We start from the raw sequence: 15,375 nt of genomic DNA, 5'->3' as shown, positions 1-15,375 counted from the left end.
TCTTCACCTACAGAACAGTTCTAAAATTTCTGTCCTACCAGACCCCAGATAACCCTGTATGCTCACAAGCGTTAGGTTCACATGCAACGCTCTTAACAAAGTGATCACAACTTAATGAGCCAGGCTAGCTCAGGCCACATGCACTCAAAGGGTAGGACTCATGGCCCTCTCGGTCCACAATGATATGCTGCATTATTTGGTTCCCCTTTTTGAGGAGGTGTCTTTTTAAACTTAGAAGCTCCTGAGCAGATAGAGACGATGTCTCTGAAAGCCAGAAACTGTTGCCATAGCATTTTCCTTCTCTGTTCCTGCCTACCCCCTTTCTCCAAAGCAGGAACAGTCTGAGCTCTGTCGCTTTCTTTCAGGAGCAGACGTCTCTCCAGGATCCAGGGTTCCAGTGGTGTTCCATCTTCACTAAGTACTGACTGTACCTGGTGGGAGGGCTTAGTAAGTCCGAGGGTGGCATTAAGTTTCCTAGGACAGACTCATCTTTGCGGATACCACTGCAGAATAGAAGACAGACTTAGGGAGACATTTCCTCCCACACACCATCCCAATCCCATTGGCCCTCTAGACAGCCAAATTACAAGTCCTGGAACACAACCTCGTCATTTTCAGCACTCTAGGCGTGGACAGCTCCTGCATCTTGGGCGCTTCCTCTGCAGTGTGCCGCGCGAGAGCCACAGCGCCCGGTGCAGCACGCGACTGGACCTCTAGCGCTCCCTCCTCCCAGTCCGTACCCCTTCCCCCCTCCCTTAGCTCACTCTACCGGCCACTTTGAGGGATTTCCTCCTGGGGCGGCCTTTGCAACAGCAACACGTCTGCCTGGTTGGCGGCAACTGCGAGCATGGATCTCCTAGGAAAAGCCCTTCTCAGCGGAGACAGACTTGGGATTCTCCTGATGCTCTTCCGTGAGTAGCGTCTGGGGACCAGGAGTGCGGGATGCACTCTGCAGAGAATCCAATTCACAGACTAAAGCCAGTAGCTTTAGGTTTAAAATTGGTCCTTATGTGTTATGATTATTTGGGGGCTGACGGTGGGGATGGCCCCCATCGGTTTCAGAGAACTCCCCGCGAGCCACACACCTGTGTGGCATCACCCAGACAGAGCGCGCTAGACAGTCCATACTCAGGATAGGAAGGGGGAGGGCACGGCACTGGCAAGAAAGGTTTAGCTTTTATCCCCCAAGTGTGTTTTTTAAAGCCCAGTCGTACTGTAAGTAAGGATTTAATTTTGTTTTAGATTCTGTTTTCATTATAAATCAGAGGCAGTGAATCTGGATTTGGTAGCGCTGAGTTGGAAAAATGGCTTGCGGGAGCACACAGCTTCGAGCTGGGAACTTTGCCACTCCAAAGCCTGCAGAGAACAGTCTCCAGTGTCCTAAAGCCGCGGGCTACCTGAGCCTGAAATCGATGAGATTGCTTTGCTTGCTCCGCAGATGCAATGGCCCAAACCGTGGCAGAACAAGAAGTGGAAAATCTTTCGGGCCTTTCCACGAGCCCTGGGAAAGACATATTTGTGGTGCGGGAAAATGGGACAACGTGTCTCATGGCAGAGTTTGCAGCCAAATTTATTGTACCTTATGATGTGTGGGCCAACAATTACGTGGATGTAAGGAACCTTTTTCCTCCCCGGCTTGCCCCTAGGGCTGCAGGGCCGAAGGGCACCCTCCCTTCCGGCCCTGCCAAGACCTCAGTTGCCCGCCTCTTCCCCCCAAACCCCTGCAGGCTGTTCCCGAATGCTGCATGGGGGTTCCAGCTTGCAACGCCTTCTGCTCGCCCTGCCTGCTTTAAAAGTAAACCCCCTTTCTGCTCCCCTCCTGGAGGGGTGTGCACGTAAGAATCTAACTGCATGTTCCTGGACCCCCGGAGCGCGCGTGCACAGGAGCGCCCAAACCTGCAAGCTAGAGTTTGGAAGCGCAACCCTTCCCGATCCGCGCCAGGGCCCCACGCGCTGAGGGGGCGCGGGGCGTGTGTGTTCCCAGCTGATCACAGAGCAGGCTGAGATCGCCTTGACCCGGGGAGCTGAGGTGAATGGCCGCTGTGGCCACAACGAATCGGAGCTGCAGGTGTTCTGGGTAGATCGTGCCTACACACTCAAAATGCTATTTGTAAAGGTATTTCGGTGCGTGGGAGAGGGGAACTCAGAGGGATGGTGAAGTCCGCGTGGGTGAGCGCGGTAGTGGCCTCTGAGGTTGTCCATTATAAAGCAGTTGGAGCTGTCCACAGGAACCTTCCTATCTTGGCAGGAAAGTCACAACACTTCCAAAGGATCAGAGGCGACTTGGAGGCTGAGCAAGGTGCAGTTTGTCTATGACACCTTAGAGAAAACTCACTTTAAAGACCCAGTGAGTGGTAAGTATCCAGTGTGGATAGGAGAGTTTGCACATGGAAGCAGGAGCAAGCCAGAATGGTCTCTGGGTCTTGGGAACAGCTCCGGGATTTGTGCTCTGAGATCAAACCTAGCTGGGGCATGCTTGCTCTCCAGGGTCAAAGAGGTAGGAGTTTCTAGGTGTCCTCAGGAGAGCCTGGGCCATAAATCCTTCAGACTCAGCTGAAAGGTGGCATTGTCATGGAAGGGACATCAATGAGTTTTGTGATTTTATTTCTACATCACAGATTGTTTGCTCTAATGTATTAAAAAAATGCAAGAAGACACTGTGACAGGGTTGAGTGGGCTTCAGTGTCTTTCTGTGCACAACGGCATAGCTCTCTGGGGCTTTAACCACAGCCACGTCAGGGCAGATTTTGTATCCTATATCTTAATTCATTAGTTTTCTTCACCCAGTCTTACCCTAGTCTTCCAAAAACATCTGAAGGAGAAGAGCACCTACACCTTAAATAACAACGTGCCTATCTGCAAGCACTGTTAAAGACCAGAAATACATTTAAATGTATTTTAAAACAAAAGCAAAATTCACTGTCTTGCTTGTCAGGCTCTATGTTGGAAAGAGGATTTTCTTCTGAGGATGCAAAATAATGCTGGCAACATCTCTTCCTCTTTATATTTTGATAATTGTGGCAAAACAATTATTTCTCTTTCCTTTTGCCAAAGCAATCAATTATTTTCCGTAGGATAAGAGAAAGAGAAGGAAAGAAAAAGAACAGCAAGTGTGAGCCAGAGCCAGAGAAAAATGGGGTGCGAGCTGTGGAGAGCTGTGCACTGTTCCATCTTTGGAATTGCCGATCGAGGCTTTAGTCAAAAGGGTTGTATTTTCAGGCAGCACACTCCTTCAAAATGAAATCCCAAATTACTACCTAATGAGGAAATTCTCAGAAGGAATGGGGGACTTGGTCCTTCCTCCCCACTTGGTGTCTTTGCTGGAGCTCCAGCCTGGGACTGCAGCACCAATAGAAAGCATAGGTTCTGGCCTTAGCAGAGATCTCCCTGGACTAGGAGCAGCAAAGGCACATCCAGCCCAGTTGATGCTTTGGTTCTCCCGCAGCTGGAAAGCACACGGCCAACTCTCATCACCTCGCTGCCTTGGTAACCCCAGCTGGGATGTCCTATGAATGTCAGGCTCAGCAGTCCATTTCTCTGGCCTCCAGTGATCCTCAGAAAACGGTCACTATGATTCTGTCCGCAGTACACATCCAACCCTTTGACATCATCTCTGATTTCGTCTTCAGTGAAGGTACGTTAGGTTGGTGCTAGGAAAGGGAGAGGGAGCTGGCTTTTAAGATGGGTGAGAAGAGGGACGTATGGGGCTCCCAGGATGTATTTGCTTGCATTCCTTCTAGGCTGCAAAGGCAATTTCCACAAGATTTAGAGGTTATAAAGTAAATGGGGCAACTTTCTACAACACACGCCCCTGCCTACTCTCTCTCACTTCTTTATCCTTTTACTCCGAAGGGAGGAATTATTTCAAGGCAATTTGATACTCTTCTTATTACCCAGAGGCAGATTCTAATGACTTTGTTTGTAATTTCCACTGGGTTGGGGGTTACCAAGTGAATGCAATGAATTATTTAAATGTTCATAATATTGGAAGATCTCCATCTGAGTCACCCACTACCATTTCCCAAGTTATTTCTCACTCACCCAATCGAGGCTTTCTCTCAACTGATATTCGACAGAATGCCTCCAGCTCTCCTGAATAATTGTTCCCAGAGCATCTGAGAATTCTGAAGGTAAATTCTCCTTAGAGAAAGACCTGATTATTTGGGCACTTTCCCCTTCTCTCTTCCTTTTTTTTCCCTACCCCACCCACCTGCTCCCTCACTTTCTTTATTTTAGCCTTCTGTCTTTCTGTGGTGCTCTTGGATAGAATTCAGGCCCTCATCTTAATACCTTTCCATTGTGTTGTATTCTAGGTCCCAGACCAGTTATTCATTTTGGCATTGGCTATTATTCATCTTGACTTTATTAACATCTAACACAGTACTAGATAATTAGATGTCCAGGTAATTGACTAAATAGATGTGCTGATATTCAGTTGACATAGACTTGCATATGTGTGCATTTTAGAAGTGGAAACGAAGATCGAGAGGTCAGAATCCCAATATTTACTTATTACAGGGATATTTATAAAATGTAGCACTGAGTGTCTTTCTTAAGATGAAATAGTACGTGTAATATGACATATTATGGTTGTTGATGACTCATGAACTCTTTATGAGACTACTAGGCCTTGTAGGGTTGTTACCACAAACACATTTGAGTTCAAGCGGGAACTTTTAGTGGCTTTTCCAATCTGCTGGTGAGCTGTTAATAGCTCTTCTTTGTTTCTTGGCACTTCTGTGCTATAATTGTTGATTTGACTTGTCTCTCACCACTATCCCAGTTGCATCCATCGTGAGTTATTTTTAGATTGCTGATAGCCATCTATGGATGAGAAGTCACACCTGATGGATATTTAAATTTATTTGTATACAAAGAACAACAAACTACTGAATAAAGAATAGAGCTCTTCACTCTAAATTGCAAAATTCATCACATAGAATTAGTTACATATTTTGTTTGAAAACAATTATTATCCATTTCAAGGTTGCAGATGGGAAAGATTATGTTAGAGACTTTAAGGACACATAATTTCCTAAATACAGACAGAATAGGCATAGGCAATTTGCAGTATTACCCAAGCATTTCAGGCTAGTAATTGGGATGTTTTTTGCTTGTGTAGTGCCCCAGGCTTTAGTGCTCCTGGGAGGAGGCAGGCATCAGAATCCCTCACTGGATCATGCACCTTTGTGCAGATGACATTCTTTTGTTCTTGGCTCCCCCTGCCTCTGCTTCTTTGCATCTGACCACCTTGGAAGAGACTGTTGAATTCCATTTAAGGGAATTGGAAAGATGCCTTTTGGATTGCCCTTTCAGGTTCAAGCACTGGACGTCTAGGGGCTTCCAGCATGTTGTACATGTCTATATATGTGTAAGTGAACTGTATCTGCCAGAGGATATTTGGGCATATATCTACACAACCACAACCATGATGGTTGTTGTATGCACTTTCAGGTGTGTGTGTGTGTGTGTGTGTGTGTGTGTGTGTGTGTGTATGTGTGTGTGTGTGTGTGTGTGTGTGTGTGTGTGTGTGGTCTGTGAAAATGGCCAGGGGTTTGTTGTGAAAAGTCCATTCCTGTGTCAGAAGGTTTTTACCTGATGGTCTTCACAACTTCCTGTTTAACCTACTATATGAGATAAGTAAAGAAGGATCAGTAAAATGGGTAAGTGGACAGTCATGGGGCTCAGAGTAATCAGATGAGGGTTGACATCTTCATCACTCAGGTTCCTTTAAGTGCACTGGACTTAGCTACAGAAACAATCTTAATTACCAACATAGCATAATTTTAATGCACACCTGAATGAACATAGTTGTGATATTTGTATGCAGAATCTGCTTCCTTCTGTAGGCCCTGGGGTAGAGCCCCACATGCCCAGCTCCTGATGATGTTGCTGATATATAGATCTGGTAGAAAGTGGGGAAGAGAGGAGAGGGGAGGGGAGGAGAGGACAGAAGAGAAAAGGGGAGGGTGAGAGTTATTGGAGGAAGAAAACATATATGGCCATGTGTCTAGTGACAGCAGTGTAGGAACAGGACCGTGCACAGCAGTGACTGGCCATATGAGGTGATATAGGCAATAGCTTCAGTTAAACCAGAAAGATTTGAGTGCATTGAAGTTCATAAATTCCTAAACCAAAGCCAACTTTTACTGCTATTTACAGCAGTGAGATCAATTTTCATCCTTTCTGGGTGGTAGATGTCACACTGTGAGACACACTGATAACATGGACTACAAAATGTTATTGGTAATATTGGTGATACATTAGAAACGATGGACAAAGCAAATTTTGATGGACATAGTTTTTTGTAATTTAAAAAGTTCGGAATGTGAAGTTAAATAGTTTCTGAACTTACTTTAATGCTAGTGAAGTCGTGATGTTTAAGCAGTTCCCAGAATATTTTCTGATTATATTGAAGCACATTGTAGTTTAGTAACATATTTTATTGCTGTTTATATATTTAATTGCAATTTATTATGGTCCGCTCATTTCAATGTACTATAGTTTTCCTACTCAAATTACTCAGTTATTAGCCAACAACATGTGATTCAATGCATAATTGTCTTCTAAAATGGGACTGATCGTGCTCTCATTGAATGGTATTTCTGCGGGACTGAAGGAATAGTAACTCATGTGTCTTAGTGGAAAAAAATAACAGTAAGCAACAAAAAGCAGGTGTGAGGAGAGTTTGGGGTGCCTCTGTGTAACATCCTGTAGAGGCTGCTGTGGCTTGGGGCTGCATTCATACATGGCCCTCCCTTATCAATGGGTAGCAGCTGTGGGGGGAGGTTTCAATGACTATACAAAGCACTTGGGCTCTAGATGGCTAAACATTTGCCTACATGGGTTGTTTTAAAAAGTAATTGGGTTTGTAAAAGTTTGAGTTTGGTGCCAGCAGGCTTCTGAGCCTACAGCGAAGAAGTAAACAGCGGATGGAGAGGGTACCTTTGGCTCATTTATATACCAAACACGCTTTGTATGGCACTGTCGCCTGCTGTTCCAAGCACCCCGTGTTTTTCAGTTGGGGTTAATTAACTTGTCCTTCTGCAATTAATTCATAGTATAACCCCTTGAGGGTGTTGGGTATTTCTGACTGATGGGCTAGGAGATTCTTCACTGGGATGGAGGGACTAATCCTGAGTATTTTAATGGTTTGGATGAAAGGGAAATTGGACATGTAATGCCAAAATAACATAGTGGAACATGAAATTTGTCTCTGGTCTCCTTTAATAGAGACTCAAATTTGTAGATATTTAAAACAGATCACAAGTAATCCGGGTCCTTTTTAATTTTCAGGGGAAAACAGTTAAACAAAAAACACTAATGTCTCCATGTACACAGAGTATCAGAGGTCCAGAGAACCCTGAATCCTCAAGCATTTACACTTTGGTTTTTGCTCGTTTATTTATTTTTCAAATTTGTGGGCTGACAATTGAGCCTAGAGACACGTTAGACAAAGCTCTGTCCTGGAATTCTGTGCCACTGATCCTCTGAGCTTTTATCATTTACATAACCACTAGACCAGGGGATGCTGCCTATGGGGGCTAAGGTTATATTGGAGATGACACCTTTCTCTTTTCACTATATCACCCTCCCCAAAGAAAGCCTTGACAAGATACCTTCGCATAAGCCCTGTGACAGTCTGGTTCTAGGACCACAGACTTCATTTTACCTGTTCAAGAACTTCACAGACACAAGGATAGTACAATCTGGACTTTTTGTGTCAAATTTTATGCAACCTAAGAATTCTGAAATTCACTCATTTTGTAATTTGCAGCTATCTTTCATTTCTCTGTTGACTAATGTTCTACTTTATGACTTTCTGCTATTTATTCCATTTTGATGCACATTTTGGTTATAACCGTATCTAACCATTCTCAGTAGTTTCAATCTCAGCGTGTTCATCTAGTTTCATTTTCTATGTTGGTCTAGAAAAGGTAACGCTGAGTTCTAAGCCTTCATTTCGGTCACATCACACCCATGTGTTTTCACTTTTCGGGGTTGGTATAGGGAAGGCAGTGCTGGGTTCATTTGTCTTTGCTAGGAATCACCAGACTGTCTAACACGTTAGTAGTCTCTCAGTTTAACCAGGGAGTTTAACGCTTTGCCAGCTTACCAGTTTGTTTTCTGCAAGCGCTGAGCTCCAAATGTTCTAGTCATTGCCAGCGCTTGTTATTTTCAGTCTTCTCTAGCACTTTGTGTTTCTAAGTAATCCTGGGCATGCTAGATTTTTAGTTAGAAGTTAAACGTAGAAATTCAAATCATAGTGGCTATATCTCAATTTCCAAGCATTAGAAATTTAAATAAAAATTTCAGGTAAATTTTAAATTAAATAAATTACCCGGATGTTTTGATGGCTGCCAGGAATCCAATAACTGAATATTGTCATGCTAAATTGATACATACTTAGAAATATTACGACTTACTGAAAGAAAAAAACAATGACCTGTCAATCGACAAAGACTTTGCTGAGAGATTGTTTTGTCTCTGCTTCTATCTTCTGCTAGGAGGGCCTAGGATTTGGAGTATTTTTGCTCGAGCTCATTGCTTTTCTTCTTTCTCATTTCAGAGCACAAATGCCCGGTGGATGAGCGAGAGCAGCTGGAAGAGACCTTGCCCCTGATTCTGGGTCTCATCTTGGGCCTTGTCATTGTGATAACCCTTGTGATTTACCACATCCACCATAAAATGACTGCCAACCAAGTGCAGATCCCCAGAGACCGATCCCAGTATAAGCACATGGGCTAAGGACCATTAGGCAGACAGCCTCCAGGTCCTGCCCCCATACGGGATCAATTAGAACGACAATGGCACTCCTCACCTGTATACAGGATACACCAACATAGCTACACTCTAACAGGCTCGGGCACCTGAGTCTTGCCTGGCCTGTGTCCATGCTTAAACCCAGGGATTGCAGGCAGGTCTTGGGATTTGTGAATTGAATGATGGCTGTTGTTTCCATACTGGGAAATAAGGGTGGGTGGGTAGGGTAATAGACAGCGTCCATGCTCATGATGGCTTAGCTTTGACTCTCTGACTGTGTAAGTCTACAGCACTCAGAAAGGGAGATGTGGCCCTTACATTTAGAAACTGGAAAAACTTCCTTTGGGAGACTTCTCTTTGCTCCCTTGGCCTCAGCTTTCTTACTTACATGGTTTTCTTTTCTATCTTTTAAGCTATCTTTTTTTATTTAATATGCTGAATATATTATATCCTGACTGCAGTTTCCCTCCCTCCTCTCCTCCCATCCACTCCTCTACTGCTTCAGCCCTCCTTCATAAAAGGGCAGGCCTCCCAGGGATATCAAAGAACATGGTATATCCACTTGCAATAAGACTAGGCAACCTTGCTCATATTAAAGCTGGACTAGGCAACCCAGTGGGAGGAAAAGGATCACAAAAGCAGGCAGAAATGTCAGAGCCAGCTCCCAACTCCCACTGTTAGGGGTTCCACGAGAAGACCAAGCTACACAGCTATGACATATATAACATATATACAGAGGGCTTTGGTCAGACCCATAAAGGCTCCCTGATTGTTGGTTCAAACTCTGTGAGCCCCTATGGGCCCAGGTTAGTTGTTTCTGTGGGTTTTCTTCTGGTGCCCTTGTTCCCTCTGGCTCCTACAATCCTTCCTCTTCCTGTTCTGCAGGATTCCACAAGCCCCACCTTACTTTTGGCTCTGGTTCTCTGCATCTGTTTCCATCAGTTGCTGGACGAAACCTCTCTAATGATGATTATGCTCGTCTCCTACCTATAAGTATAGCAGAATATTATTTCATTGACTTTTTTTTTTTGGCCCTGTCATGTCTGGTTCTATCCTCGGTGTCTAGGCTACCCAGGCTCTTGTTCCTGGTCCTCCAGGCAATGTCAGGGGTGGGCTCCCTCTTGTGGCATGGGTCTCAAGCTGGAATGGACATTGTTGGCCTTTATCACAGCACTTCTTGTAGGCAGGACAAGTTGTAGGCCAAAGGTTTGGAGGCTGGTTTGGACTTACACGGTTTTCAATGCACACAAAATACAACCTCATGCTCCCTGCAGCAAGACCCCTGAAAGTGATTCATGCTTTTGGCTGGCATTTGCATGTCTAGTGATTGTTTTGGGAATGTTTCGCTGCTACCTGCGCCCAGTGACTTTGCAGCACAAGAACCCGTTTAATGTCACTATGCACAGTTGTTTGGAATTCATAATATGTCAGGTCCAAGTATGGGGACCTAAAGAATCAGTACATGTGAGTTTGCTTTTGAAAATGAATTAAAAAAACACTATATTCTGGCCTTTGGCTGTCTTCCTTTTTGAAACAAAAAAACAATCCTACAGTTGTTTCTTTAGTAACCAGAGAAGAAGATTGGATATATATATATATATCTCCTGCTTTTCACGGCAGGGTTTCTTTGGGTAGCCCTTGCTGTTCTGGAACTCTGTCCTGGAACTCACTCTGTAGACCAGGCTGGCCTTGAACTCACAGAGATCCACCTGCCTCTGCCCCCGAGTGCTGGGATTAAAGGTATTCACCACCAAGCCTGGCTCAAAATACATATCATTTTTTTGCAAGAGGAAAACCAAAGATGGATCAGGGATGAAATGAGGAGAATGTTGGTTTTCTATAGCAGTCTTAGGGTTTCTATTCCTGTGTAGAGACACCATGATCATGACAACTCTCATAAGAAAACATTTAATAGTGGCTGGCTTACAGTTAAGACATTTAGTTTATTGTATAGTTGGATTTTTTTCTTTGAGCCACCAACCAGGTCCCAAATAGAGACATGGAGACTTCTTATTAATTATGAATGCTCAGCCTTAGCTTAGGCTTGTCCCACTAGCTAGTTTAACTTAATCTGCTTCTATTCATCTACATTTTGCCTTGGGGCTTTTTACCTTTATTTATTTATATGTCCTAGTTGTTTGCTTCCTACATGTCTATCTGACCAGCCCCTGGTGTCTCCCTGGCATCTCTTTTTCTTTCTTCCCCAAGTCTAAATCTTCCTCCTACTTACTCTCATTGCCCAGAAGTCCCACCTATACCTATCCCTTTGCTATTGGCTTTTCATCTTTTTATTATACCAATCAGGTGTCTTAGGCAGGCAAGGTAGAACTGCAACACATCTTTACATAATTAAGCAAATATAACACATCCTTACATAGTTAAACAATTGCAATAGATCTTTCCATAGTTAAACAAATATTCCACAGAACTAGTTGGGGAAATCCCCTTGGACATCTGGGAACCCCTCTAGAGCCAAATATTCCATAATATTCCCACATTTTTGTCTAAATAAAAATAAAAGTTTTAGCTTTAACGTAGTAAGAATATATTTAATAAGAATAACTATCAAGTAAGAATTACATTTACAATATCCAGTTCATTTGCATTTGGCAAATTCAGAGAAAATATTCTATTGTCTATCCTGTCTTGGTGAGTACTAAGTTGTGCATCTAATTTACTTTCCATCCTAACTTGTATTACCAACCCAAAATTATCTTTTTAGACACAAAATCATTTTCTTAGAGAAACAATTTAAACTTTTATGTTCTTCAACCTTATAAACTTTATATTTCTTACATAAGTTTGTTTTCTGAATTTGGTAACTAAATAACTATAACTACAACGATCTCACCTTCTACTCAAATCCTAAGAAAACTAGCTATAATATTTACTGTCTAGTCTCTGTGTAATGGGCAAGTCCAAGAGTTATCTGAAGTCCTGGCTAGAAGAGTCTGTAAGACTGAATCATCGCAGCTCGCACCCCTGAAGTTGTTCTGAATACATATCTTTGAGGAAACTGCAACAGAGGCAGTCTGAAAGGCTGGATCACCTGTGGTGCCTGGTCTCCTTACTCTGAAAACACACAAACTTTCAAAAGTAGCATACATATCTGAATTAACATTAATATGGACTATACGTTGTACACAAGTCAGACAAAAATATATATTTTTTAATATTTGGGGCAGGTAAAAGTCATCTGTCAACTTTATAAGTATATTTGGACTGTATAATCAAATCTCTATCCATACCACATAAAAAGATGGCATGTAATAATAAGTCATGAAGACTCTGTAACCAGCAAGATTTACCATGTCTTATTCAGTCTCACAGCTGTTCTCAAGACAAGACATCAGCATATATGTCACCTGTCTTGCAGTTTTTTAAGGTTTTTTTCTTTATGTATGTAGCCAAAATTTTCAGAGGGTCTTCCCCAATAAAACCTGATATTTATTAATTTTGTAGAATCCACAGTCTTTTGTTTCCTGTGGAAATAAAAGCATAACCTCTCCTCCAATACAATAAATTTTCTGACTTCCATTTTAAAGTTAAGACATTCCTAAAGTATCTAGGCTTAATTAAGCAATTCTTTTTTATAAGCTCCTGCCTCTCAGCAGCTGCCATTCACTCATTAGCTTTCAAAACCTCAAAGTCAACAAAGCACCATACAAGATTCAGACTCCTTGTGCATATCCCATATTTTTGTGGCTTATTCTTTTTATATTACTTTCCTTTTGTTTTTTGAAGACTCTACTTAATTATTTTTAAACTATTTTTTTCTATGACTATCTATACCCATCTTTTTTCTTCCTTAAAGGACCCATGTATGCTGCAGTATTTTTAAAAGTTTTGTCAGTCTGGACTTATTTTAATGTGCACCTGTAGCATTCTCTGACCACATGAGCTAAGCAGCAGCTAGGCCCTCCACCATGGGGCTCTGGCACTTGGCTCTGCTCCCTCCTTGGGTCCATGAGAGCTGAGCCTTAAACTCACAGGCCTGACTAAGAGCTGAGTTAACTGAGAACTGCATTTGACCAAGAACTGTATTTAACTGGCCCAGCTCTACAAAGTTTATGTCTGCACTCTGGCCGACGTTTTTACTTAGCTTGCTGTTTTCTGCTTAGTGTGCCAGCTCCTCAAATTGGCACATCAGCTGCATAGCAGCTCCTCTTAAAGGAGCCATATCCATTTGTTTGTATTTTTGCTTTTGTTTTTCAGCTTTCTCAGGCCCTATGTGGACATTTGGACCCCAAGCTGATTTATAGTTGTAACTTTTTCTTTGGGTCACCAACTACCTCTCAAATAAAAACTCATAAACTTACTATTAATTATGAATGCTTGATCTTAAATTAGGCTTGTCCAAATAGCCTTTTAAACTTATTTTAATGTGATTCCATTTACCTACATTTTACCTTGGGGCTTTTTTATTATTATTTTTGTTTTATTTTATTTGTTTGTTTGTTTATTTATTGTTGTAGTAGGAGCAGTGGGCTGCGTCCCTGGCACCTGGCCGTTCGCACGGCTTATGCCCCAAAATAATTACACGGAAACTGTATTCTTTTAAACACTGCTTGGCCCATTAGTTCCAGCCTCTTATTGGCTAGCTCTTACATATTGATCTAACCCATTTCTAATAATCTATGTAGACCACGAGGTGGCTTACCAGGGAAGATCTTAACCTGTGTCTGTGTTGGGTGGGAGAATTATGGCAACTCACTGACTCAGCTTCTTCCTCCCAGCATTCTGTTCTGTTTACTCCACCCACCTAAGGGTTGGCCTATCAAATGGGCCTAGGCAGTTCTTTATTAATTAACCAATGAAAGCAACAGATTAGAAAGAAATCACTCCCACATCAATTTTTACCTTGGGACTTTTAACCTTTCTTTTATTGTATATGTCTTACTTTTACTGCTTCTTTTGTGTCTGACTGGCTGGATCCTGGTGTCCCTTTTTCTTTCTTCCCCAAGTCTGAATTCCTCTTCCTACTCATTCTTCCGGCCTCCAGCTATACCCCTATTGGCCATTCAACTTTTTGTTAGATCACAGGTTCCTTAGACCATCAAGGTAAAACAACAACACAACTTTGCATAATTAAACAAATACAATACAACTTTAAATAAACAATTACAGTAATCTTTGCATAGTAAAATATTCTGCAACACCATTGTCATCAGGGTAGGAAGTCAACATGGCACTCGAGAAGAAGCTGAGAGTTCTGGATCCATAGGAAGAAAGAAAAAAAAAATAACACCAGGTCTGGCTTGACAATTCAAGACCTTAACACCTAGCCCCAGTGACATACTTTCTCTAACAAGGCCATACCTATTGCAACAGGCTACACCACCTCCTAATCCTGTTCCCTAATCCTTCAAATATATGAGCCTATGGGGGCCGGTCTTGTTCAAATTTCCACAATAGCCTTGATAAACACTTAAATACAAGCATGTTTTAGGAAAGGTTTGTTTTGGCTCATGTGTGAATTGTTTCAGTTCTTGGTTACTATAGAACCATGATGGCACAGTATGAATCTAGAGCAGAGGATGTCTGTTCATCTTATATAGTTGGAAAGCAAATAGAGGGGTACAGGCAGTGGTGTGGTTAGATGTGAGAGTTTCTTTGGTTTTTCATTCAAAAGCCTTTCCTAATTAAAGTAGGTTGAATCTGAGTATCCCCTGATTACCATTGATTTCCCTTAACACTCAGTTCTGCTTGGTGACTTCTATTACTTTCCACCTTCCTTGCTCCTTCTTCATTGATTCCTAAATTTTGGGGTCGTCAGCATAGTACTCTTTATCTATTATACCCTGCCAGATGAAGGAAATGCAAGCTTCCACCTTCATTTCAACATTCTATTGCTCTTGTTTTCCTACCAAATCAGAAGGTAAAACAGATGGCAGCATCCACATATATTTTTTTCTGTTGTAATTTTTTCCTTGTATGTACAAATTTTTCTTTCACCTGGGGAGAGCCTTAGATGTATGAGTTATTGCCCATAGCAAAGAACATATAAACAACATATAATGCATAATAATACATACATATGTATTTTCCAATGATATTCTTTGATTAGACTTTACCTCTCTATTGTTCTACCATCTCTCCGTAGCACCATAGGCTAAAACCATATCTTCAACTCATGGATCTTTGGGAAACTTTTAAGATACAGACCTATAATATCCAGAAAAAAAATAGCTTCTTTAGGTGAAAAGGTGAGGGTTTATCTTGGCAGACATAGACAGCTTTCACAATGACACTTCTGCTGCTGCTGATCTTGCTGTTGGATTTCTAACTTGCTTTTGATGAAAATCTGGAGGGGGTAGAGTAGTCCATATTGAATTTTGTTTGCCAAAAATTTAGTAAAATTTCTTAGAGAAATGTATGTATTTTGAATTATATCTATTTCATAAGTCATCATTTTTAAAACACAGTAGAGACAGAAGAAACCCTTTTCTCTGGCTTTGAAGCAAGAATGCTTCCCCTCCCTCATGAAAGCAGTTTTTTAGTTTATGTCCTGGTGTTTGACCTCTTATAGTCAAGTACCTCTCCCTACCCCAGAAACTCTTACTAAATTAATAAGGCTTGCTGTTTTATTTGGGGAGGGAGGAAGACACTTCA

The 15,375-nt window shown here is 42.1% G+C and overlaps 1 protein-coding gene across 1 annotated transcript; it reads left to right on the top strand.

The window, feature by feature from the left end:
- Nucleotides 1–469: 469 nt before the first annotated feature.
- Lamp5 (lysosomal associated membrane protein family member 5) lies at nucleotides 470–10,268 on the top strand. Its single transcript, XM_026788504.1, has 6 exons — nucleotides 470–911; nucleotides 1,439–1,611; nucleotides 1,985–2,116; nucleotides 2,249–2,354; nucleotides 3,446–3,634; nucleotides 8,570–10,268. Exons 1-6 carry the CDS (start codon nucleotides 848–850, stop codon nucleotides 8,746–8,748), a joined length of 843 nt encoding a protein of 280 aa, XP_026644305.1. The 5' UTR covers nucleotides 470–847; the 3' UTR covers nucleotides 8,749–10,268.
- The last annotated feature ends 5,107 nt before the right edge of the window (nucleotides 10,269–15,375 follow it).

This window comes from Microtus ochrogaster, unplaced genomic scaffold (genome assembly GCF_000317375.1).
Source record: "Microtus ochrogaster isolate Prairie Vole_2 unplaced genomic scaffold, MicOch1.0 UNK3, whole genome shotgun sequence".
NCBI lineage: Eukaryota > Metazoa > Chordata > Mammalia > Rodentia > Cricetidae > Microtus > Microtus ochrogaster.
Note: the sequence above shows the minus strand (reverse complement) of the source record. Positions and strands in the feature narration are given on the sequence as shown.